Source organism: Pieris napi, chromosome 19 (assembly GCF_905475465.1).
Source record: "Pieris napi chromosome 19, ilPieNapi1.2, whole genome shotgun sequence".
Lineage (NCBI taxonomy): Eukaryota > Metazoa > Arthropoda > Insecta > Lepidoptera > Pieridae > Pieris > Pieris napi.
In genome coordinates, this window is record NC_062252.1 from 4772748 (window position 1) to 4800327 (window position 27580).

Here is a 27580-nt window from a genome sequence, read left to right on the forward strand (position 1 = left end):
TATGGGCATGTTACAAGGAACAACTATATTTATTTCATCCGTTTTCTTGATGACTCTACGACATTTGTCTAGGCTCTATATTAAATAATAATTAATAGGTAGGTATAGTATTAGTAAGGTGGCAAGGAATTAGTTCTTTAATAAGGGTAATTGAATTATTTATTTCACATAATTCATAAACGTTGTAATGGTTTCTTACTATTTAAATTATATTTTATTGAACAAAAATATTTGTTTCCTGCTTAATCATAACCGTAACATATTTTTAGTGATTTCCTATCAACGCAATAGATTAGATCATATGTAATTACTTCCTTGTATTTTATTAGACTAACAACTTAATTGTGAAGTGGGAGTTTCCTTGGCATAAGTAGACACTTGACAATTGCATTTTAATTTACATGTAAAGATAATCAATACAATTTTATCGCGATTTAGTGGTGGCATAATGGATATATCTGGAGAATCCTAGGTTTGATAATGTAAGCAAAATTTTCTTGAGTAGTTTGCTATGACTGTATATGTTCTATTGTGGGGGGGTTATTGTACTTTAAACAACATTACTAATGTTGCATATTAATATATATATATAATTATATATGCTTTGCGTCTTGGATGCGGATAATATTGTGGAAATTGCTTTCAAATACGCGTGGAATATACATAATTTTTTTTATATTTTGCGTTATAAATACAATATTGCATCCAATTTAGAAAATAAATTGTCTCGAGGCAAGGGTTATGTAACCTAACATTAGTTAAGTTACATAGTTAATCATTAGAAGCGCAAACCAAATGTTAGCAATTATCGCACGCTTGAAGCCAAAATGAGCCCTTTAGTTTTTCCCACACTCATAAATTGTAATATAACATTCTTGTTCCGATTATGTCCAAAAGCTCGACTACACTTATATTTAAGTGTCACTTAATAATTTAAGAACCCTTGAATAAGCCAAGTTAGTTTTTTGTTATAGTAGCAACCCCACTACTCCTAATTTTATGTTAGTAATAAGCTCATGTTTTAATAAAATAATAATATAGTTAAATCTCTAATTATTACGATAATTGATACAAAAGACAGCGGTTCTATTACATTGTTTACAAGTAATATACCTACTATTATTTCTTTATTGAAACAAAAAACAAGCAAAGTAAAGTTAAAACAGTCTTAATAAGACGTTATTTCTTAGACGTATCAATGTCCAAGTCATATGCATACTTTTATTTCAGAATTTAATTTAAATTGAGTGCGGTTTAAAATATACTCAACAAAAACATTTAACTTAACAATACGTTCCGAAAAGCAATTTCACCGCTTCGTTTAAACGAACAAATAAAACACACAGGTAAATCAATTGTCATGCACAGACAATCTAACCGAATGTTATGTATATTGGAAAATGGGGCAAAAAAGTTTCTAAAGCTCGTTCGAGTGCTACTACTACCATATATAGCAATTGGCCGGAGGTGGCATACGACAGAGCGCCCTGAAAGTTTTTCGTTTCGGAGACCCTTTTTGGGTCGCAAAACTACCGGAGTGAGTGAGTTTTAATGAAGCTAATGAAACCTAATCTAAAGATTATCTAATTCTTCTTGCAACTAGGCATTTTAAGCCAAATAATCTTAAGATTCCAAATGCGATTAGTTCATATTTAATCGATGATGATGACACGAGAGTACTTAAGTTCTCTATGAAAAATCTGTTGTAATATATTAAACATACTTAAGAGAAGAAATAAGATTCTCTCTCATCATCATCGTTATCATAAATGGCTGTACCCCTTGAGGTCCTTAGCCTCCGTAAGTTTCTATCGTCATCGCAATCTCCCACTAACGCTGCCTCGGTCTACCGGGTTTTTTCTTACACCAGGTTGTGAGTAATAATTATTACAATAAATCCCTTTAAATCCAAATCCTGAAATTACACTAAGTAAAAATCATCGGCATAACCTAAGCAAAGTGCGCTCTATAATTAACAACTAAAATTAACGACTTATCACCATACCTAATTATTAAAAGACCTATCTTTTAATAATGTCAATGTCAATGTCAATGTATCCGACATTGGAAGTGTGTAGTAAGCATCCATGCACGATATATCATTGAGCCAATTAGCAGGTAGTTGTATAAAAAGGTAGAGTAATCTCATGGGAACCTTAAATCTAAAAGTGAATTTTCAGCTACAGATATTGTTAATTCCCAACCCTAACATCTAAAACAAAACTCAAAGATCTCGCAGATAAAAACTAATACAGTACTATTCGTGTAACGGAATACACGTTCAATTCAAGTCACGACTGATACCACATATTTGCCACCACTGTCAGCACTTTCTCCCAGCAATTTGGGTATTTATCAATTAACATACAATAGCGTGGCGAATCAACAATCGTTTAACTAACAATTACTAATGATTTATGTTGATTTGATTTTGGGTTGTTCACTTTCCTGCAGGGCGATTGAGGAATTATTTTAAAATCGGCCATTATTAATAACCGACAAAGTAATAATAATTAAAAATTGATAAATGGAAACTTAAAACAAATTTAAAAAGTTTGGTCCCTGTAGCCTGTACCTTTAATCCTGGCAACATTTCCTCGCTGTATTGCGATACTTCTTCGTTGACCGACGAAAGCACCAGCTTTGGGGTCACCGGTACTATCTACCGGTACTATCGCCAAATTAAATCTTTTATTAGCGCCTGTGCAGTTGAACCCCACGACCCAAAAAATAATCTCTGCTGATGCTGAGTATGGGAGAATTGACTAGATTACTACTGACTAATTTATATATATATATAATTTATGAGATATTTTTCTAATGTTTATCGTTTCTCATCTTCTCGAAGATAATCCAGCAATCTTATCACTCAACAGTGATATCATTGCTTCACAATACAGAACCCAATACCTATACTGTAGTTTTTTCAATATCATGAATCTGTGTCAGCAAAAACCGGCTCAAGTTACGACACGTTATCAAAGCATCAGTTATCAGTTTATCACTGGATTGCGACACACCTGTTATAATATGTGAGAAACTATCTGATTGAAGTTGTAAAGCTTATTTCGAAAAGCATGTTACGAATAACAGCTTGATACGCTTATTTATACACACTTACATATTATCTAAAGTCTACACATTTAACATATTTCGTATCGAAAAATATAGTAATAACAATCTTTGCTACAAATATAATAAGATATCGTTTGCAAGAGTACTTGAATTAGAAAAATAGAGAGACTAAAGTAATAATAGAGTAATAAGTTAGAGAATTCGTTTTATGATATGAATGCAAACTTTGCTGGTGTTATAAACATCGTAAAAAACAAAAACTTAGCGATGAAAGTGACGGAGAGTTTATTGCCAGTTTTCGTCGTCGAATCTACGCCCTTACTGACGTAAATTACTGGCAACCAGCAGTAAATTTTTTAATGTTTGTTGCCTACATGAATAAATTATATTTTGATTTGCACTGTAAAAAATCTGTACTGCATAAAAAGTAAGATAAATATAGAATGATAAATCATCGTAAATTGTTTGTGCATTAAATTATAACAGGATGATGTATTTTACTGGCTATTCAATAATATTATCGTTAAAATAATAACAGAATCCAGCTGACAACTTAACTAGGGCTTACGTCATGGAATACCACAGTTGTTAACCTATCACATACTGGCTCATTATATATTGAAATTTAAATTACACTAAGGGAAATCTATAAAATTCTTCGCTGCTCTTTGGCCAAGTTTGAAACATTATTTAGCCTTTTATTTTTGTTACCATACCATATTTTATTTTAAATATACATTAACAAAACATAATTGATCTAGTGTGGGACATGTAGGCCTCCTCTAGCTCTCTCTTCTCTTCACTACTGCTATACATATATTTAATTTATTAATAATAATAAGTTGCCCATGAAAAAAATGAAAATTGATAAAAATTGTGGATTTTTTCACGATTATATGTGTACAAAAGTTACTGAAAAAAACATATTTGTTTAAAATAACATTTCAAAGAACAGGACAATAAATCAGTATGCAAAATGTGTATAAATCATTTCTTTTTTGTTTAAAATCAATTAATACACTGTTCCAAAACGTAAGTAATTAAAATGTATATTTACTAAATTAAATTAAGGTTTAAAGCTGTTACGTATGGTAGAGGCACTGTGCCTTTAAAAATCTAATCACCTTCCCTTCGAAATCATCATAAAATAGTATGGATTGGTTATACCTATTGTATCAAGAATATTACTAGCATAAAACATAGTATTTTTGGTTCAAAAATGTGGACAAAAAGTTGTCCCGCTTATATAATATATAGAAAATGTCGGCTGTAGTTTTATTTGAATGAACTGAATTTTCATGATTCAAGCATCAATGTTAAATGCCACACTGGACTTGTATCAAAACCGAGATTAAAAACTCATGCGCAAAATAATGACACAGATACTTTTTTATTTTACACTGTGGTGGGCAACCCTAATCACAAGTGTCAAGTCTGTCTGCTGTCGTCTCCAATCACTACTCGCATCAATAACGAAGCTGATGCAACTACAAATTGATTGCAAGAAGCCCTAGTTTCGAGCCTGCTTCTAAAACTGGACCATTTTAAAGTCACACACAAGTTTTAAATGAACCGACATACTTTTAAAACCGATACGTTCTATGTTTTTATTTAAACTTTTTAGTGACCGCTAAAAAGGTGCTGGCCATAAAAAAGTTTTTTTCTTCGTATTTACGAATTGTATTTACAATAAAATTCTAAATTTGAAAGTTTGTTTAAATAATAGATAATCGAAAAACGACTTCGACTCGACTTCTAAATTTGAACTAGTAATGATGAAAGACAAGCAGAAAATCATGAACTCTTGCCCGTTCAAGGTTTGTAGGCGTTTGTTGTATTCCATAATATTATGCATAACTAATTTATACATTAACTAGAAGTCAATACGGCGTCAGATGACAACATCTATGTATTGTATGCAAACGCCGACACCCACTGTCTTGCGATGCTAATTTCTTCGTTAGCAATTTGGTTATTAATCAGTATGGGTCTAACTTACACGCTAAGAGACAAATTTGCACACCTAACGTCTGTATAAAATATGCGTAGGTTCTATTACGTATGTATTTGTTTTGATTGGGAAATTGGTATGGACTTAGGTTGTATAAGAATATCGTGATTAATTATTATTTTATAATACTATTTTTCCACGTCATCGTAGAAGAAATAATTCAGTGCAAATGCGTTTTAGAAAAATAGTAGTTTGAATAAAAGAGATGTGACTTGACCATACTTAAGAGAAAGCTAAATGAACTTGGGTGTATTGTTAAGTTGAAAACTTAGTAAGTTTAATATAATAATGAAGAAATTCCATAAATGTCAATCTCATTGATATAATATCAACTATTACCCAGTTGTTCAATAAATATGGTGCTATAGGTACCTCACTATGACAGCAAAAACAAGGAAATACCATTGTAGGAACGTGGTCCCATTCAAGCCTTATATAGTAACAAAAAACATCGGCCCACGCTGAACTAGAACAATCCTTTCTACGCTTAAATATTGTGGCACTGAGTTCTAGACTATTAGAATATAATACATATATAAAATCGCAACATAATATTTATCATTTTGATTTAAAGACCTTGGTAATCTTAAGTTGCCACGTAAATTTATTCAGCTAGCCGCCCCCGCGAACACGTTTCGTCGTAATATTATTTTTTTACTTAGCGTACCTTTTTAGTATCTAGTTACCAACATAATTATGGAACATTTGGCTATGCTTCATATCATCCATAGAGAATGTTCGGTTTTCCGGAATAAAAGCCTAAGTACTAAATAAATTAAATTATTCCATTTTTTGTATATTTTTCAAATTTTTATGACCATTAAAACTTCAAGGAATAAATATTAAAAAATACTCGATTTGGCCCAGCTGTTTTCGAGTTTTGCGCTTAGCAACATATTTTACAATACTTATTTATTTATATAGAATATTACTGCTATATAATACGAAGTTATTAATTACATAATCTAATTAAATTTACTTTACAACTTTATACAAATATGTAGAGAGTCGTTGAAAACTAAGTTTTTGCATTAATTCACTTAGGGCTGATTTCACCAACGTCGTAGTTATCCGAGAATAGCTATACCAAGGATAAACATATTCGCTTGAATTTAATCCCAGATAACTCACTTTACATTTCACCATGTAAAACATCCGATAAACTAGTCTCAGATTAGCTATTCTTTGGAATAGCCGTTTTGCTTATCTGTGGAAGTGTATATTGAGTGAACGAACGAATGAGTGTATAATGAAAACAAATTTTATGTGCAATTTCTTTAAAGAACATGAAGGTTAAATGGAACTTTTTACTTTAGTTGGATTATACGTCAGTTTGAAGCTGTCATGGAACCTACTTTGTAATCTGTGGTCAGGTCATAGAAGCTTTGTTTTGCCTGAGTGTTTATTTTGGTTTTGATTTGAAAGAAGAAAATAAATAACAGAAACAATATCGTTCATGATAATGACTCTTGCCTTGGATATGGATATTGATGACTGTGCTTTAATATCTGTAGAGGATGCTGGAAATACCCCTCTCACTCAAAAGAAAAATTGGAGCAGCAGACGCAGACCTACTTTACCGGTTTCTTCAACTTTAGAAGAGTTACATAAAATTAAAATAAAAGCTGTACAAATGCAAATGAATTTTGCTGCTGAGGAGAGAGAGGAAGGAAAAAAAATATTTGAAGTTGAAATAAAAATTAAAAATGAAATATTAAAACGGGAGAATATCAAAACACGAAATCTTTTTGCACAAATGAAACATCGAAGAATAAATAGAAAACCAACCTAAAATAGGTTATCTCATTAGATTTAAGTATATTGTTATGTTATATTATAGACTTAACTTTAATAAAATTGTAGTTAATAAAACAAATATAAATGAAAAAGTTGTGACATGACATGGCGGCCATTTTTAACCAAGGAATATCTCCGTATTCGTTCAAAATTGGGCGTATAAATCTTATCCTTGGAATAACGTTTTATTCTCAGGTTAAGTAGTTGGTGAAATGTAAAATTTGCTATTCCAGGGTTAATTCCTTGGAATAAAACTTATCTGAGTTTGGTGAAATTAGCCCTTAATTAGCATGACATTGAACTTAGTTACTAAAGGTATGTGTACGCAAAAAAATATATTTGAGTATTTCAAAGATGAGTTTCCGTTCTTTCTATTTCTATATACATATGTCGTGTATTAATAAATTATTATTAATATTTTTATGTATACCATTGAATTATAATTGTTTAAACAAAATACCCCTATCATCTTGACGTTCGTCGTTCGTATGCTTCTTTAAGTATTTGCTTAGTGACGAAGTCCAAACTGGGCTGTTCAATCACACAGTTAAAGACTACTTATTCAAAACTCATCTGAATAACAATATTTTGATGAGTTTTGATATAAAGGCCTACTTTGCAAAAATATCTAGGATCCTACGCACTGAATTATCAATAATGAACCTTTATTTATAAACTATAAAAACAAGTATTCATACAAGGCGTCGCAAAGGGACGCAGCTCAAGGAATAAAATCTTGTTTTATTTTTCTAATTATAGTGATGTCAACGCTCTAGACTGCACCTATTTATTATTTTTCTCGTAGTCGGTAATTTCAGTTCTAAAAGTATATAAATAGACAATAACAATATAGATCTTTACATTTATCAACTTGTATTGTACCGTTTAAACATTTCGTATTTAATACATTTATCAAACATTAAATGGTTACCCATTGACCAACAAACAAAGCGTAAAGCCAATTATTCGCTATTTATGGCTCCTTTCTGAATATTCAATAAAGATTCTATTAAAATGGAACATTTAATGTACATTTTATTGTACTGCAGGATATATGTAACCTAATTACTGGAACATAACTGCTCAAATACCTATATAGTCAAAGAGATGGATTATGCTAAAGTTTGGATTTCGAAAATTCATTCACTCTATTACTTATCTTATAATATACAGCCTTATAGGTCGCCTATTGACCTATTTACCAATTTTAAAGCGCGAACGAATATGTAAAAGTATCTTCACTCACTCTGCTGACTCTTCGACCCAAATATTGTCTTGGCTTCCAAAATAAGAACCTTTTAGCGCTTCCTGTGATATACCACCTCCCGCTAATTGCTTGCTTTCAGCGGCAACGGGGCCAAGTCCACTCCGCCGATCCAGCGAAAACGTACCTTCAACTGATGTTTAATTTATTCTTATCAAATATCTAGTCGTTATACAGTTAATCGTTCTGTAGTTTAATCCGCTTCTAAGATTCCTTTGTTCTTAAAACAGGGCAGAGCGTAAATAAGTGTTATCGCGATCTAAAAAGTTTTAAGAGTTCAGATAGAGATCTCTTGGACTACAATCCACTGCGTCATAAATTAAATGCGTGTGGTCATTTATAAAGAGAATCATTTCTGACTCCATCAGACAGACTGAGATTAGGGGCAACATTATAGATTTCTAAGTATATGGTATATTAAAAACCTTCTTCTTAATTATAACTTGTATATTATATATATTACATATTATCTTGTATTGTTATAGTACACAAGAACAGTGTCTTGCCCTTTCTTATGTAAAATATCCTTTTTAGTAAAATAGGCCTCTGTAACGCGGCTTTGTAGGAACTACTCGAGGTGGTTTTAGTGAGTATTGCTAACCCAGTCTCTGAATAGCAGAGATTTTGGCGTGGGTCGAGTCCCACATTTCCCTGCAACTTTTTAGGGCAGGGGATGCGCTAATGCATTTCCACCTGGGACATAAAAAAAAAAAAAAAAAAAGAAGACTAGTTCGTAATGTTGTGTCTTTTTGCAGAGACAAAATATTTTAAAAAATCTTGTATTTATGATGGTTCTGCCATGTATCCTTATTTAAAATAAATAAATATGTAATTGTATAACACTTGTTTGTGGAAAAGTTTTGTAGCCCGGGGAAAATTTAAGTGTTGGCCTTACGTCGTACTCCTTCCCCTTTTCAAAAACCTATGTATAGGAAAATACCTAGGTCCATTTCCTTGCTATAATTTAAAAGACTTGATCGAATACAATTCTTAATAGGTAAAGGTAACCCTATCGCCGTTGTCCGATGCAATGAGTTCTGACGGCGCTGCCTCCATCAATCGTTGTGTCGATGCAAATCGTTGTTCGTTACTGCGGCTTCATGATTCATTATACTTGTTTATATTGTTTGTTGCGATAAATTAGTATACCTAGTATCTTTCAGTTAGGAATTTAATTGAATTCACGATTGATGGTCGATGAAACGATCATTGCAACAAATAAGAAACTTTAAATTAGTTACAAAATTGACTGACACTGACGATTTTGCACGTTTCAAAGAAAATATTACATTCCTTTGTTTGTTTCGTGGGTAAAAATGCGTATGCGCATTTTCTAACGTGGTGCGTTCAAACCCCGGTGCATTACTGTAATTTTATGAAACATGTACTGATAGAACAAGTCCCGAAATACGACGTCAGAAGTCTATTACAATAGGCACTTACATGCATTCTTTTTTCACTTGCAGCCGCGCAAGGTATCTCTTATTAGCTTATATACTTCATGGTACAAGATGACCTTAAGCAAGACATATACATAATTGTATGCACATTATTAGTTTTCCTTATAACGTCTTACTTACGTCGTGTTTTTATAAAATAAAAAACGTAATGACTCGCTTAGCATTCAATCATAATAATAAATCGTTAAGTGCTTAATTTTCATAATTAACTGTTTAACACTCATATAGTCCTCTAAGTAAACGTTTCGATTTATATATTTCAGGGCAATTGTATGTTATAGTACTTTCCCATATATAACACTTAATTATTTTACTTATCTGTCAATTTGTATTTGTCATAAATATTTAGGCTAGCTAAGCTTCATTTTTGACAGTTCAGGTGGGTGGAATTGACATCAAACGATTTAAGTAATACAATAAGTTATGAAAACAGAAATCTTATGCTCTGCACCTCTATAATAGTTCCTAAGAGCCACAGATATCATCAGACACGTTCTAATATTTTCTTATCACCAGTGCAATAAACATGTAGACGTCATAAATAAATCTCAACTGGACATTAAGCTGTAATTAAACTGACGTTGATTTAACCTACGCTTAAGTCTTTTAACAAGTACTTTTAATTGCTAACTGATTACTTTAAGATTCATAATGCGAGTTTAAGTTATGGTTAGCTAGGTTGGGCTTGATTGATGACCCGAACTATTAACGAGATTAAGAATGTACATACGTTAAGTGATCACTTGCGTGTGTTTGCACAACTTGAAAGGTCATGATGGAAACCACTTATGGTATTTATATAACAATGAGATATAATATCGTAATATATTTTAAATGTGAAAGCGAGATTGTTACGCTTTGATGTTGTGGTCGCTGATTCGAAATTGATAACAACACATAGACAACACTTTGACACACATATTAACAATATATTGCTACAACGTTTTAGATGTCTTGACAGTAAATTGAGACAGATTTTTTTTATAAATAATTTTTATACCTATCGAGTATTTAATTGAACTTTTCTCATTTCAGGAGTTAAAGGAGAGCTTCAACTATGGTCTGTTCTGCCCCCCGGTTAATGGAAAAGCCGGCAAGTTCCTGGACGAAGAGCGGCGGCTCGGAGACTATCCCTTTAATGGTCCTGTGGGATATCTTGAAGTAAGTTGCTTTGTTCTTTTCTTAATGTCTATGTTATTGTATATCTTGTGTAGTTTTCTACCAAACTAATGTAGTAAACCAAATAAGGTGGCCCGTTCGACTCCCTTCATGTACTTATTATAATGATTTTAGCAATTAATTATTGAATAAATAACATTATATTATGCTCTTAGAAATAGGTATTACTTAGTTACGTAAACTATAAAATCTAAGTGTTAAATTTAGTTGAATTACTGCAAACTGTTCAACTATACCCTATTTCTGCGAATAAATCTGGTATTTGATTTATGATTTATAGCGGCCAGCTCAACATATTTTCTTTATAGCGGCTTAATTATTTTAGGGTTTTTTTATATAGATGACAAAAAACCGCTTCTCTCTTGGCCTTGGACTCTTGAGTTTTGTACCTGCTCCTTGATTTTTTTTGTATACACAAATAGCTGATCCTTCTGAAATTTATGATTTGTTAATTTATTCCAGTTGAAATACAAGCGAAGAGTTTACAAGATGCTAAAACTTGACGAGAAGACATTAAAAGCGCTCCACTCCCGCGCAAATCTGCGCCGGTTCCTCGAGAACGTGCAACACGGACAGATCGATAAAATAACTAAAGCTTGTGCCAAGGGCCTGGACCCAAACTTCCATTGCCAGGAGACTGGTGGTAAGCAAAACTAACTTATATATATATATATATAAAGTTGTAACCCAATAAGACATGGGACCGATATATTTGTGTTGTTTCTTTTATAATGTTTAATCACGTCCGTCCTACGGTAAAAGACTTATAAGGATAACAATAAAGTAAAATCAATCCATTTTTTGAAGTCATACTTCTTTTGGCGCGTTAGGGAAAAATTATGAGGATACATTTTTACGATGCGCGCGCACACTGTCAGAAAAACCCGACACCCAGAAGTTAGCTATAGCCAACATTTTAGTTTTTTCTATTGTTAGTGTCGTTTTTTCTACAATAAGTATAACTTAAACGCGTGCACATAAGTAGGTACACACACTTTTTTTTTTGATTTCAGCATATTTCTGAATCAGTTTTTCTGTACCTTCCAAACCGAAATATAAATTTCCTCTGTTATGAATACCTTATTGTATTAAAATAATTTGCGCATTAATAAAATTTATAATAAACCAAGGAACTAAGCCGCCACTATATATCTTTCATTTCACTTCTTCCTAGTAATATTTAAAAATATGCAAATCGATAAAGGTGAGCCAAAGAAAGACAATACCCTATTACAACAGCAGAGTTGACGCAACACTTCACATAATTAATATAGTACTATGGGCATTATGTAAAGAGAAATACAATGTGGTCTAATTAAGCCAACTTCGTTGCATTAATATTGCGATTCTCATCTGATATCATCTATGACACACTAACCCTACTTTCGGACTGAAGGTTCTAAATCTTGATTACATAGTTAAATAAAGTCGTTTTATATAGCCGTCTATAAAGTTAAATGTTTTAATTAAAGAGAAACATGAATTAAGTTCGGTGGCAGTTGTTGTATAGATATGTCCAGATATATATATATTAAACTAGCTGACCTGCCAAGCGTTGATGTGGCTAAGGTTTTTGTTATATTACATAGTAGCAAACTATTCAAGGGAAGGAGAACACCAGTCATGGGGACCACCATGCTTTTTTGGTGGGTATGCCATTAAATTGTAGCTTATGTGAAGCGTTGGTACTTTCAACACAGCGCCATCTGTTAGAATTGTGACTATCAAATAATAAACAAATATTTTGCAATAAAATATTTGTTTATTATATAATATTGCGGGTATAAATTGGGATGTAAGCTATCCTATCTTTTAAGTTGGATCAAACTACACACGGTGTGCAAATTTGATTGATATCGGTTCGGTAATTACTAATTACACGTAATTTATATTTTTTAAGATAAAAAACTTCGTTTGTAACCTACTGGCTTTGACTGTTTATAACATAAACTTATAACTAAGATAACAGTATTTCGACGCTGGAAGAACAAAAAACTAACTTGACTTATTGAAGAGTTCGTAAATCTAAGTGACACTTATGTTATTGGACATTATCGGACACGAGAATGTTAAATTACAATGGTAAAAACTAAAGGGCTCAAGTTCAAGTGTGCAATGATTGTTTACATTTTGTTATCGCTTTTAATTATTAACTAATATATATATTTAACTTAATAATAAAATATTTAGACGTTTACCAACTTAAGCACAGCATAGATGAAATTCTAATACACTAAAAACTTAGTAGCTAATTAAAATTTTCCCTGGAAATCATTAACATACATTTCTAAGACATAAACAACCACAAAATGGCTTAAAGCTGTACCCGAAAGTTGAGTCAAGTAACTCATTCTCTAGAAATCGTCCCATTTACAGTATGAAATATGACCACCTACTTAGCCAAAGCCTAAACGGTAGCTATTCATCTAATAGCTTACGCACCATTGTTCTGTTCCTATGATAAATGCTCTCTTTATCAGCGTATTATCTTGTATACGGATATGAGCCGTAATACATCGACAATAAAATACAAAATTCCATGTATAAATGACATGTTATTGTGAATCGTATCAATTAAGGCGTATAAAATCCGAGATTGATGCAGGTAGCCTTGAGGTAGACTGTGGATAATTCTATACAAACTAAACACTAACGCTTTTTTAATTGTTATTCATATTTCTCTCAAAAGTGATTTATGATCCACTATTTACGTTGCAATATCATGTAAGATTTGCAATGTTGTGAAGGGGAATAATAAGGTGGTGAAACTTTTATGCTAAGCGACGCATAATATTAAAAATTACCTAAAGTGATTTCATAGTTTCTCTACATATTTGTTAAGAATATTATAATAAACAAAAATCGGTTGTCTGTAAAGTCGGTTTACTGACGATAGTTGAACGTGACAACGTCATAAGAAAATACTGATGGAATAGTTGCATTTTTCAAAAGAAAATTTTAATTTTATTTGTTTGATTTATATTTTTTATGGATTTAGAGAAGGAGGTAAATGGAAATCACAATTGAATTGATCTAGTTACATTTATTTGTACGCATAAATACACAGAGTCGAACGCTGCAGAACGCGGAGACCGATTGTGCCTCTTTGTCGCTCGTTCCGCGCTCTCGCTTGCACTTCAAGCCTTAAATGGAACGCGTGCGTGCAGCCGGCTCCGTTATAAGACGTTGTCACGTCAAAAAGCATCATGGCACAGATAAAGAGTTGACTTATACATATATATATTGTATTATACGTATGACCTCTATACGTTAAATACAATAATATAAATGTTAATATTATATTTTTTCAGAAACCCCCTTATCCATAGCGGCCGGCCTAAAGACACCCGCGAAAATCTTAATAGCCCTTGTCAATGGCGGGGCCTTGCTCGATTACCGAACAAAGGATGGAAGCACTTCCATGCATAGAGCTGTTGAAAAGAACTCGCTAGAAGCTGTGAAAACCCTGCTAGAACTTGGCGCGTCACCTAATTATAAAGATGGCAAGGGATTATCACCCTTATACCTGTCTGTGACAAACAAAACTGATCCGTTATTGTGTGAAACGCTTCTTCATGATCACGCAACTATTGGGGCTACCGATTTGCAAGGATGGCAGGAAGTGCATCAGGTAATGTTATATTGTATGGTTATATAATAATTATTTAATTTATATAAAACTTCTTTTATGGATGGAAACGCGAATTTTAATTTTATGTTTAAATAGTCCGTTGCAGTTTTATGTAACCTTTTAAAGAATAATCTTTTAAATTTTAATTAAGAACCAAAACCCGCTTGTAACAAAAAAGATTTGAATTTTGTTTGGGCAAAACAAGGGCAAATCCAAAAAGCTTAGTGCATAGTTACAGTTGAGTGTTAACGTGTTATTTGGAAAGAAACAAATGATAAAAACCCCAGGAATATATTTAATAAAAGCTCAATAGGTATATATATTTGGAAAACCGATAAGTTAACGTATCTTATAGTATTATTGCAATATACACAGATTCACAACGTTCTCTAACGTGTCGCCAAGGTCTATTTTTACACACACTTATAAAATTACAGATATGCATTGAATAAAGTATTTAAATAAGGAAATCTAAGTGCTAATATTGGTTTTACAACTTCCAGGCGTGTCGTAACGGTCTGGTCCAACACCTGGACCATCTTTTATTCTACGGGGCTGACATGAACAGCCGTAATGCATCTGGTAACACGCCGCTTCACGTGTGTGCAGTCAACGCACAAGACTCATGCGCACGACAACTGCTCTTCAGGGGCTGCGACAAGGAGTCCTTGAATTATGCTAACCAGACACCATATCAGGTTTTGTTTTATACTAAAATTTTATGATTTTGAGGTTAAATGTATATAATATAATGTTTTTATATACTCACTGAATAGAAAACATAATTTATAACACCTTTAAATCGAAGTCATCAAATTTAGAGCTAAGAACTTATATTTGGAATTGTTTTTCTTAAAATTGCATAGAATACGTGTCTTAATTTGAGCTGGAAGCTATTTCGTATTGGCGTAATTAATCTATACTATTTTACATATCGTTTTGAGTATTTAAGCTCTTAAAAGAGTCAGAACTTTATCAGCCTTATTTTTACTTCCAGGTTGCCGTAATCGCTGGAAATTTAGAATTAGCTGAGGTTATAAAGAATTACAAAACGGACGAAGTCGGTAAGTTAAATTGTATTTAATCTACTGCATGGCTTTCACTGGTGCTTCATAAGTAAGTCTTAGATTTAAGTATTTTATATAAATATATGATAATAATGATAACTAATGATATAGACTTAGATCTAGTATATTTTAATAAAATGCTTTATAAAATGAGTGTGAAGAGATTAATAAAACCGAATAATTAGTATATTTATTAGATTATTTCTTGCATGTCCATCATTCATCTATCTATATCATTGCTTTCATAATGGTGATGGTTGTATATATACAAAGTATGGGACACGCATATACGACAGGTATTATATTTTATGTTCAGCACGTTTAATTTATTTGATTCATTTAAATTGTTTTGTACGCACTTTATTATTTTGTTCGGTTGTTAACGAAATAATTTCAGTTCCGTTTCGTGGTCCGCCGCGGTTTAACCCGAAGAGACGCTCCGGCGCTTGGGGCGGATGGTGGAGCGCCGGAGATAGGTCCTCCCTGGCCTCGTCGACTCGGATTCCGGCCGACCTAGATGCCTTACTGCGACGGCCTCAGGGCTCAACCAACTCGCCTTGCAGCCTCGAACGACCCTTTTCGTCCGCATCATCAAGCATTAGTGATGCGAGCCACCCGAGCCACGAAGACGACGCGAGCATCATCACAGGTAAACATGGAGGTCTAACAACCATCACCATGCACATCATCGCATGTTCTGTTAGATGTTATCACCGTTCGCTTCTACGCTTCTTCCTAATTTAGGGCCCTTTTAGTTCCCACGTGTGTTTTACAAGTGATCAATATAAAATTTTCAATTTAATTTACTGTATAAAATGGTATTTAAGAACGTTTGTGTGTTGGTGGTTGCCTTATGTACATACACACGCACTTAACGGCGGCGTGCACGTTGGATCGCACTCAATCCGTGCCGCACGTATACGCAAGCCAGCTAAGCCGATTGCCGGCTGAATTTATCCGCCAGGGCGACCCATGTTGACAGATAAGAGCCTGGGTGACACTAGCGACATCATCTCGGACTCGAGTGGGGTTGGTACCAGCAATTCGGACACTACCACGTGTTCGCTACAGGCGCCGGGTGCCACACTTGTATGTCTACAGCCCTATGAGCCCACACAGTCTGGGCATGTAAGACTGAATCAGGGAGATATCATTGAAGGTACATATTAAATGAAAATGTTAGGCACGACGGGAGAAGTGAGATTTATGGATATTAAACTTTTATATGCCCATGTGGCGTACTAATTGTACATTGTGAATAATGTCATATCAAAATTTCATTTTAACATTTTAATATTCTAAATTCATCAAATACTAATATTTAAAATTGAAATATAATTTTAGTCCGTTGTCTGTACGGTGATTTAATGGTAAGATTTCCTAACATTAGTCTTGAGTTACTTTTAGAGTTTCTGGTGAAAATTTCACAATCACATGTGCAAAAACTAGCCTTATTGAACAATTTTCAGTAACGGGTTCAACAGACGATGGTTTCCTTGAGGGTCGGGTCCGAGGGTCTGGAGCTACAGGGCTATTCCCTCCGCACTGTGTGCAAGAAGTTCGCTTGAGACAAAACGCACATATTCACCAGGTAGTTATTTTTTGATTTATAAAGGAATGATTTAGTGCGTAAACCTTTGTTCTTTATTCGTTTTTGGAATTTGTAATAATTAAACCAAGTCTTCGCATTTTCTTGTCAGAAGTCAAAGGCAAAATTTGTTATGAAAAATGGTTTGTATTTTTAAGAATAATAATTACTTGACGTTCAACAACACGCCCTTAACTGATAAACAAAGGAACTCGCTTAAGAACTTTTTTTAATTATAGCTGTTTGATAATTTACCGTTCTTTTCCAAACAACTTTACTTGAATCAACTGCAATATAATAACAAACTAAACCTATTTTAATATTTTACAGGTTTCTTCAAGTACTGTGCACCACTCTCGTGTCAGTGGTCGGAGAGAGGTGGGCCTCAGTAAGACTTACAGTGCTACAGCGCCCAGAGTTAAGAAAACGTGAGTAAAACGATTGCTAATTAGGAACAATTGTTACTTAATACACCTAATAGTAAAAAATAGCACGCATTATGTTTAACAGAACAGAAAATAACAGAAAAGTAAATTATTCGTTTGTTAAAATTGAAACTTAACGAAATTATGAACGCTTTTTAATTTTTACCTTACTAAATTTGTATTAATTGCGTGTTGTTCCCACGAGAATGTAAGTGCGTACTCCTATTTCACCATGCCTCCTGCTGATAGAGGACAAGTCTTTGTTTTCAATTTATGTTATTATTATTAATTACTTAAGATGTCATGTAGAACATGGTGTAATGGTTGCTAGCTCCTTACAAACGTTGTGTAAAAAAAAACATGCCGATTAAAAAGAGTGGCGGAGAGTTTATTCCCAGTTCTTCTCTTCCGTTCTACGCCCTTGCTTTAAGAGCTTTAAGAACACTAAATGTAAAGTTAGAAGCATTTCATATACATTTCTTTTTTTGACGATCATAAGTGTACAATATGTTACCTATATGATTAAATGATTTTTGAATTTGAATTTTAAATTTAATTTAAACGCATATAAGATCCACTGCTTGTACTTCTCTATTTTAAAGTAAATAATAAAAATAAAGCAGCTTCAATCTTGCTACACCATTATACTACGATCAAGAATGGAATTATGGAATATTAATAAACTTATTGCTTTGATTTCGGAAAACTTAGTAAGTTTTTAGAATAATCTTGAGATTTGTTACCATATAACCTACCGGAGGTTACAAACAATTAGTGTCTTAATAAAGATTATGACATCAGAGGTTAACAAATTTATATCAACAAATAAACATTATAGAACAGTAGACAATATAGCTGATAGTTCAAACATATTACATTGGTCAGTTGCATCAATGTGCCTCTCAAAACAAGTGAAGTGTTTTCTCGTTAACTCGACATTAGGATTACGGTCAACATGCATTTCGATTTTTCAAAAAATATATTTAGAAAGGTTCTTTTAACTTATTTCTTGATTTTGGTAGATCATAATTTTTTTGATTCCTCCTGGCGAAAATAATTGTATTTGTAGGCTATTAAACGCTTTGGTAGTATGTGTTATCACGTGCATTATGTTAATTTAAATACAATTTGTTACATATCAGGTATGGAAACATGGAAACACGAACCGTGGTGCTACACCGAGCCCGTCGGGGCTTCGGTTTTGTACTTCGCGGTGCGAAAGCTTCTTCTCCACTAATGGAGCTTCGCCCCTCAGAGCGATGTCCTGGACTGCAGTATCTAGACGATGTGGATGCTGGTGGCGTTGCTGATAGAGCAGGATTGAAGAAGGGAGACTTCCTTATAGCGGTATGGAATTTTTCTTCAATTTTTTGAAGTTATACTTCTTTAGGCGCGTTATGAAAAATTTTTGAAGTGAAATTTTACGATGCGCGCGCACCGTGACACAAAATTATCAGTATGGGCGCCGAGCGTGCGCGAGCGATATGGGAATAAGACAATCTACAGGTAAAAATAAATAGAATATGCGTGACGTTAGCAGCTATGCCAAGAATTTTGAATGACCATAATGACATTTGTAGTACCTTATAAGTTATAAAGGAGTTTTAATTATTTTTTCAAAGAAATTTAGCAATGCTTTATCACAAAGACCTATTGTTACTTAGTTAAAAGGTTATGAAACATACCTAGTTATTAAATTGAATTAATAATATAATAAAATAATAAATAATTATTATTAATATTAATTAATAATTGAATAATATACTAAATATTGTAAAATTATTAACGCTAAATATTTATTATTAATTATTTAATATTTAACAAAAAAAAAAGAAAGCCAAAAAAGTATAAATTCTTACGCGCGTAGATAAGTACACGCACCATTTTTTTTTTAACGTAAGACAAAATTTATCTTCATTGTGCTACTTTAGTAATTTTTTTGACTCACCATAATAGAAATGACACGGTATATTATGTATCATTCTGAAACGTGCGTGAGAGTCGCTCGACTATAGTGAGCAAAGGTCAAGCAGAACTTAACTTTAGCGCATCGTATGCCAAATAATATGATTGTGTCAATAATTATGTTACATCGAAATCTAGTACATCTATGTATGAATGTTTAAACAGATCTTTAATAAAATGGATGCCTTAGTAGTTAAATCTTTAAAATACCATAATACAGAAAAACAATATTTCCTTTTAGGGAGCGTTCAAGTATTACGTAACGTATTTTGGGAAGGGAGGGGGGGGGGGGGGTCTTTTGTAAAACGTTGCGGGGCGGGGATTAAATTACGCGTTATTGTTAATATTTTTTTCTACTAACACCACATAATAGTTACTTACTATACTTGGTTACAGTACTGTATTTGGGTACTGAAAAACGTTACGGCGAGTTACATGGAGAGGGGGGGTTAATAATCTCCAAAAATTGCGTTACGTAATACATGAACGCTCTCTTAATCTATATGTCTGACCAATGTTCACAGATAAACGGCGAAGACGTTTCAGGCGCGTCCCATGAGCATGTAGTGGAGTTGATTCGAGGCTCTGGAGCTCTGGTCTCTATGACCGTTGTATCACTGAGCTCAGTAGCCACGGAGACTTGTGTGGTCCCCCCTAGCAAGTCTCAGGGTCATCTGTCTACCAGCGGACGACCCTATGCTGCTACACTGCCTAGGAAGGGTGCTGGAGGTATAAATAATTAAAAAATTCCCATTATTAAAATATATAATTGTTTTACCATAAATCAAACTCAGGACTTCCGGTCTGTGTCATTTGGTATATAAATAAATTAAATTTTCTCATTTTTGCAGGTCGTAGTCCTGCGCCGGCGCCGCCCCGTCGTGACCCACGCACTACACTCAGCGTTGGTCGCGCGAGAGCCAAGTCTATGGTTGCGGGGCTTGGTAAGATTATTTTTATCCCTTGTTAATGATTAGATTATGTCATCTAATGACGTACCTGAGTATGTAATGCTAGTTATCAAACAAATATTAGTAAATATCGGAACATAATTCCTCTTAACACAAACATAAATCAGAATTAAAAAAAGTTGAATTTTCTTAAAATCTGTATCAACGCAATTTTGTTTAACGATAAAAAATTACATACATTTTAGATGAGTATTATCAAATTATATTAATACTAAAATAATAATAATATTCTAGAAAATGGCGGCGAAAAGGAAGAATCCTGTGAGCCATTGAGTGTAGCCGGAAAATCGTCTTCAGCAGAATCTGTACAATTACACCCCGGAAGTAATAGTGAGTATGCATTTGTTACTAAATAAACAAAGTAATCAGTTCGTAGTTAGTCTCATAATATAACGATAACGTTGTTTTAAAAAATATTTAGTTTGAAACACTCGGTTTACCGCAGAAATCTTTATTTTATTGCTTTCCATTTTTCCAATACTTATATATACAATATTCCTGATAAATGTATCTTAGGAAAAGGTTGATTATGGACACTCATTATTACTCATCAATCTATAGTAATATAATCAATGAAATCCCTATTTCAGATGGCACCCCTTGTCTGGGTACACCAGTAGCTCCTCGTACAGCCAGCATTCGACAACGACCTGCCTCTTCTCGAATCACAGCATCTGAGTTAGAAGAACTGTTCCAACGTCAAGCTGGAGCTGACGCCGCGTACGTATTCTTAGAGAATTTCCTTCAAATGGCTCTTTAGATCACAAAACTCTTTTTGCACACATTAATCATTATAGACCTTTAAAAGTGAACGTCCTGTTACCAAAATTAAATATTTAAACAATACGATTCGGCTATTACGTCGGCTCATTGGTCTAGTGGTTAGTACCCCTGATTGCGAATCCATGGGTCCCGGGTTCGATCCCCGGCTGAGACAAGCTGAGTGATGAGCATTTGGTGTTGTGCTTAAGTCTTGGGTGTTTAAATATGTATTTATATGTCTATCTATCTATGTATGTATATCCGTTGTTTAGTACCCATAACACAAGCTTCACCAGCTTAGCATGGGACTAGGTCAATTGGTGTGAATTGCCCAATCATATTACATATTATTATAAAGACCAATATATGATTTAATTTTTATTTGAGGTAAAACTTTTCTAGGGGTGGCAGCAGCGCAATGATGACCCGATCAGCATTCCAAGATGGATGCGCGTCGCCTGGAGGATCACCTGCCCGAATCCCTACAAGGGTCTATGCTTCCGTCGCTGACATGAAGAGGGCTAAGGGCAAGGTATATTATAGTATACTAATAATTTATTTACACTGTTTTGTACGAATAATAAATAACTTTGAATGTATTAAAACTGTCTCGTTAAATCTATTATCTTAATATTAATAGATTCATTGCCAAAATAGTTTATAAAGACATACTCTTAAAAATATATTAGTACTTGTAGGAGACGTGTTCTTTCTCCAACTTAAAAGAAGTGTCCACGAACTGGCAAGGCCCCACATGTGGTTGACTCGGTTCTTCTTCATTCTAGATATGTATTGATTCTAGTCACAGATTATAGACGTTTCCAAACTTTCCTAGTTCTGGAGCAAGTCAGCCAGCATCAGTGCGGGCGGCAGTGCGACGCTTAGACGCGAGTTCCACTCGACTCCTGACTTAGCCGCTGCGGTCGCCGCACGTCCCACACGAACGCGCTCTAGTGAAGACGTACACGCTAATGGTAAGTCACTTAGATAATAATAGGTATATATATAATTTATGTCTTAAAATAGGATATTGCTTAAAAAGTTCACACTTCGTAAAGGGTTTTTGACGTGACAACGTCTTATAATTCGATGGAGCCGGCTGCACGCACGAAAAAACATGACTCATGTATAAGATATTTCCTGTTAAATATTAATTGGTTAGTGATTCTATCACAGGGCGCAGCAATAAGAGGTTGATACTCTATTGCCCTGTTGAGAATCGCTGTGTGTGTACTGTGGTGGTTTTTTCCCCATAGATCCAGTACCATAAGCCTGATAGCAGCCAGGGCTGCCTCCTGCTGTATGTGTAGGTCCAGGGGTAAGATCTGCAGGGCTATCTCCATTGCTGCAGTTGGTGTTGTTTTCATGCAACCGCTAGCAGCGGACAAAGCAAGCCTTTGGAAGCGTCCGAGTTTGGTAATTGCCGTTTGAAGTTCTGTTCTGGGCCACCAAACAAGGGCTCCATAGGCTAGCATTGGCCTAATTATGGCAGTGTATATCCATAATGTTATTTTAGGCGATAAGCCCCAATTCACGCCTAGCATCTTTTTGCATTGATAAAAGGCGATCGTTGCTTTGTTTAGTTTGTGTTCTAGATGTTTGTTCCAGAGCAGTTTACTGTCCAAAATCACACCTAGGTACTTGATTTCATACTTGAGTATGAGTTCAGTGTTGAAGAGTTTCGGAAGTTTGTACGGTCCAAGAACTCTTCGGTTGGTAAAAAGTATTAGTTCTGTTTTTGATGGGTTGACAGATAACTCGTGCTTATTGCACCATCTCTCAATCACTTTGAAAGCTCTTCTCATGAGGTCACATAAGGTGCTTTCAAAGTTCCCAGATATCAAGATAGCTATGTCATCAGCATATCCCACAGTGTAGAGATTGTCAGCGTTGAGTTCTGTGATTAATTCATTAACCACAAGGTTCCACAGTAGCGGCGATAGAACACCACCCTGCGGACATCCTCTGCTGACAATGCCTCGTGTTGTGGAGTTTACCGTGAACTGTATAGCTCGTTGTTTTAGCATGTTGTTTATCCATTCTATAAGGGTTGATGGTACTCCACATAACCTTAGTGCTCTGGTTATACTCGTGAAGTTTGTTTTGTCAAAAGCACCTTCGATGTCAATGAATGCACCAAGGGTTGACTGCTTTAACTTCAGGGAGTTGCCAATGCGAGACACGACATTGTGGAGTGATGAGTCCGTTGATTTGCCCGAGCTATAGGCATGTTGATTAGGGTGTAGGAATTTGGATAGCGATACCCGGCTGCGTATCTCCAGGTCTCCTAGCCTCTCCATCGTCTTTAAGAAGAATGAAGTGAGGCTAATAGGCCTGAAGGACTTCGCTTGGGTATAGTCCTCTTTACCCGGTTTTGGGATGAATATGATTTTTACTTCTCTCCATTTCAAGGGTATGTATCGGTGGGCTATACAGGCTCGGAAGACAGAGACAAGATAGTCTACTATTAAGTTCCCACTCCATCTTAGTAGACCTGGGAAGATGCCGTCCAAACCAGCCGCTTTGAATGGAAGGAAGGAGTTGATTGCCCACGTTACTTTTTCATTAGTGATTATTTTGTGAGCTACTTGCCAGTCTGAGCTGTCGGTGGCTCTCTCTGAGTATGGTTGCCAGACCTGTTCGTTGGCAATTATGCAACCCGGAAAGTGTGTTGCCAGTAGTAGTTCACATGTTTCTGAATCAGTTTTTGTAAATGAATTGTCAGGTTTTTTAAGACAACCGATCGAGTGATTGGGCTCTCTGGAGAGGCATGATTTCACCCTGGTTGCCTGGTTGTTTGTTTCAATACTGGTGCAGAAATGTCTCCAACACTCCTGCTTCCTAGTACGTAACAGTTTTTTGAATCGCCTTCTCGCGACCGTGTACTTGTCCCAGTCGGTGGGTAACCGTGTGTTCATTGCTCTATTGAACAGCTTCCTGACCTTCCGTCGGTGTCTCTCCAGTTCGGGGCACCACCAGTTATGTCTCCCTCCCCATCTTGGTATGGTAAGGGGACACGACCGTTCATAGCTGGTCAGGAGTAGGGACGTTAGGTTGTTTACATGTTTGTCTATGTCTTGTATATTTATGGTGGTTGGTATCGATAGTTTGTCTACCTCGGAGCTGATAAGTTTATAAAATTTTACCAAATCGGTTCTCCGCGGTATACGTCTAGGTTGAGGTTTAGGTAGCTCCCCTTTGATTGCAAAGCGGATCCACCTATGGTCCGAGCATGATAACTCGTTGGATACGTGCCAGTCCTGTATGTGATCTGACAGACCAGCAGTTACCAATGTTAAATCAATGATAGTTTGCGAACGCGCGTTGATAAAAGTTGGTTTTGAGCCATTGTTTGCCAAGATAAGGTTGTTGCTAAGTATAAAATTAAGCATATCCTCACCTCGAGTGTTGGTGCTAGCGTTACCCCATAACGTGTGGTGCGCATTGGAGTCCGCCGCGATGATTAGCTCCAGTTTCTCCCTCTCACAGTAGTCAGCCAGAAGGCCGAGTTCTGGAGTGGGCACGTCCTCGTCACCTGGTAAGTAGGCGGACGCCAGGACGACGTCTGGATGATTGTCTCTGGGTAACCTAATAGCTGTAAGGTTCCTTGAACAGAGTTCGTTTATTAGAAATGCTGGTACATGTTTAGGCAAGATTATGCAAGTTCTAGGGTTACTTACGGAGGTATCCAGTAAAAGTTTACCACCAGTGCAGCCCAGGCCACATATCTTGCCATTCCTGATCCACGGCTCCTGGATCGCGGCGATGGTCTTCGGATTGGTCTCCAGCAGTCTGCGTAGGGAAGCCGACGCTGTCTGACTGTGCTGGAGGTTGGCCTGGATGAGGTCAGTTCGGCGATGGGGAGGAGCGCAGACAGCTGTCGCTGAATTCACTCCCCCCGGTCTCCTGAAACAACTCATCATCCGAAGTTAGTTGCACCGGTGACGGTGGTTGTGTAGCTACCTCCATAGGGACGTGTGCCCCGGTGACCGAAGCCGCCCCCGTCAGGGACGTGGGCAGCCCCGGCCCCGACGACGCCACCCCCGATGTGCTGGCAGCAGTTGGTGGGGCGTTGGCCACCTGCGAGGGCTCATCTCTATCCAGGATGCGGATATAGATGTTCCCCATCAGGTAGTATAAACGCCGATTATGCTCTTTGATTTTAGAGATCTCAAACTCTGGCACACGAAAGAAGAGGGACACGCCTGTCGGGTCCTGAGTTCTTCGTTCGTGTGTCAGGGTCCATGATCTGATGTTGAGGTGGCGGTTTTGCCTCGTGATCAGTTTCCTCAGTGTCTCCGTGTTGCCACTGTAGTCTGGTACATGTAGCAGACACGGAATCCTGTTCGGAATCGCCGATTGAGGCCGAACCACCAACCTGGTGTCAGGTACTGGATTTGTGATGACATCACAAGTTCCGGTCAGCCAACCCAGAGTGTAAGTGTCCTCGCACCAAGTTTTGAGGACACCATCCGAGAAATGGGCCTTACCCCGGAACCTGATGTCGTTGGGCTCGGTAGTTAGGGTAGCATCAAGATCCGCTAGGAGCTCATCTTGAATTTTACCCTCGATTTGTAGACGGATGTTATCCGCCTGTTCCTGTGTCATATCCACGAAAGGCTCAGTCATCACGGCAACACAAAGCTCGTTAGCTTTGTATGATGCTGCCGCTTCCGCGTAACTGGCCGAGGTCCCTTCCACCGTCTGGGGTTTGTTGGGTTTGACCCTTTTACTTTCCCCAGTCGGTGTTACTGTTTCCTCAGGCCGGTCGCGCTTCTGGCCCTTCGTGGATTGGTTTGATTTTGAACTCTTTAGTCCCTTGCCGCACCCAGAGCAGCTAGGCACGGGCGCAGCAGTGGATCTTTTAGGCTTCGGTGTCCTTTTCCCGCCTCTCTCAACTGTGGTTACAGCGGGGGCAGTTCCAGGTTTCACAGGTGGCCTCGGAGCGCCGGTGACCAGCTTCTGCTGTTCCGTCGCCCTTATGGCTCTCCTGTGCCGTCGCCTTTTAGAGTTGCTAACGACCATTTTGAAAGTCGGCTCCTGAATTGCGGTCTTCAGGGCCGACATATCCATGGTCGTGGTTAGTGCACTGGACGTGCCCTCCGTCGCAGCCTCGGTCTGCCGCATCGCTCTTGCCGCGGAAGCACCCCCTTCAGACGCAGACAGTGCTGTATCATCGTCCGGAGTTGCCATCTTTGGCTCGACCGACGCAGCCAACCTGGCCGCAGCAGTGGTCACATCCTTGTGCGGTGGTTTACGGGATTCCATCGGATTGGGTACGGGCCGGAGTGCAGCCCGGATTGGTGCAACCCCAGCCGCTGCCCTCTCTTTTGGGGTCCCGGACGCTGCCCGTGAGGGTGCATCGGTGTTTGTGACAGGGGCATCAGAGTATCGCGCCACTGGTGACTTGCACCGCGACACGTCCAACGACGCAACCCTGGGTTTGTTGGTGTTTGTGATAGTTTGTTTAAGTTTTTTTGCCTCTTTATCCATGAGGTGATATGGTTTGGATTCACCATTGGAGCTCTCCACCCGCCACGGAGCCCTCACGTCGGGGACGTCCCTTGCTCAGCAAGCGACGTCAGAGCTACTCCTCCGGTATAGAGCCAGCACGTAGGGAGGCAGACGCATCCGCACGCAGCAAGGAAGTACGGAGCTGTTCGCGCCACGAGACTATGACGCAAACTCACCCCGAGTCCCGCGCCGCGCCGACGGCCCCCCCCCCACGCCCCGACTCTCGCTCGGCAGCCCGCTTATGGGATGCCACAGCCGGTTGACCGTGGTTAGCTAGACCCCGGCCTCCCGTGTGAGGAGAAATCCAGACCAAAGAGGTGTGTTGTGTGCAGCGCACAACTGTTCCGGCGCACTACTCCACTCAACCCCCAGGATTCCTTCATCCCCCCGTACGGGTCCCCGCGCACGGCACAAACACGCGGGAGGTCATTTACTGTCCACCGTCCTCCCTTTTTGGACGATGAACTCGCAAGGACATGACCTCACCATCCCTGCAATAGTTCGCTTGGCGGTTTTAGTTACGTCTAATACATATGGTATTAGACCAAGAACAGGGTCGGCAACCTCGAGAAGGTTAGTCCACCAAACTTGCTTTGAGGGGATCATAGCGACTTGCGCTACCCCCAAAAGCCACGCCTCCCTACCCATCAGAAGGATGTGGTAGGATGGGTTTGCACCTATGCTACCATGCAAGCATGTCGTACTGGGAACCGTAGAAGCATAGACCCAAACCCCCCCCTATCTTATACAACTGAGAGAAGAGGAACATGATCGGTCGACCGTAAATGAGCTACGTATATATACAGATGGATCCAAAACAGGGTCTGGCTCAGGCGCTGGCATATTCTCTCTTGATCTCAACATCAACATA

The 27580-nt window shown here is 36.9% G+C and overlaps 2 protein-coding genes across 11 annotated transcripts in view; one reads left to right on the forward strand and one right to left on the reverse strand.

The window, feature by feature from the left end:
- LOC125059252 (SH3 and multiple ankyrin repeat domains protein 3) overlaps positions 1–27580 on the forward strand; it is a 142505-nt gene that overhangs the window by 109898 nt on the left and 5027 nt on the right. For 4 of the 9 annotated variants that reach the window (XM_047663604.1, XM_047663603.1, XM_047663608.1 and 1 more), the window contains 16 exons: positions 10643–10768; positions 11249–11429; positions 14098–14417; positions 14921–15115; positions 15415–15481; positions 15882–16133; positions 16449–16643; positions 16954–17075; positions 17403–17500; positions 18640–18844; positions 19987–20191; positions 20314–20406; positions 20668–20763; positions 21024–21153; positions 21598–21727; positions 22031–22169. In XM_047663604.1, the coding sequence (XP_047519560.1) occupies positions 10643–10768; positions 11249–11429; positions 14098–14417; positions 14921–15115; positions 15415–15481; positions 15882–16133; positions 16449–16643; positions 16954–17075; positions 17403–17500; positions 18640–18844; positions 19987–20191; positions 20314–20406; positions 20668–20763; positions 21024–21153; positions 21598–21727; positions 22031–22169 (2554 nt within the window). The remainder of the gene's footprint in view (positions 1–10642; positions 10769–11248; positions 11430–14097; positions 14418–14920; positions 15116–15414; positions 15482–15881; positions 16134–16448; positions 16644–16953; positions 17076–17402; positions 17501–18639; positions 18845–19986; positions 20192–20313; positions 20407–20667; positions 20764–21023; positions 21154–21597; positions 21728–22030; positions 22170–27580) is intronic. The other 5 variants (XM_047663607.1, XM_047663612.1, XM_047663610.1 and 2 more) reach the window with 3 other exon arrangements.
- Positions 24610–27446, reverse strand: LOC125059255. Of its 2 annotated transcripts, none has more exons than XM_047663617.1 (2): positions 24876–27446; positions 24610–24790 (listed from the first exon to the last, which is right to left on the reverse strand). In XM_047663617.1, the coding sequence occupies exon 1, from the start codon at positions 26686–26688 to the stop codon at positions 25042–25044; it is 1647 nt and encodes a 548-aa protein (XP_047519573.1). In that variant the 5' UTR covers positions 26689–27446; the 3' UTR covers positions 24610–24790; positions 24876–25041. The 2 variants fall into 2 exon arrangements, with proteins under 2 accessions (XP_047519573.1, XP_047519572.1); XM_047663616.1 differs by having other exon boundaries at positions 24610–24801.

Excerpts from the sequence above, each read along its gene's own strand:
- LOC125059255 (XM_047663617.1), bottom strand. The coding sequence starts at position 26,688 with ATGGATAAAGAGGCAAAAAAACTTAAACAAACTATCACAAACACCAAC.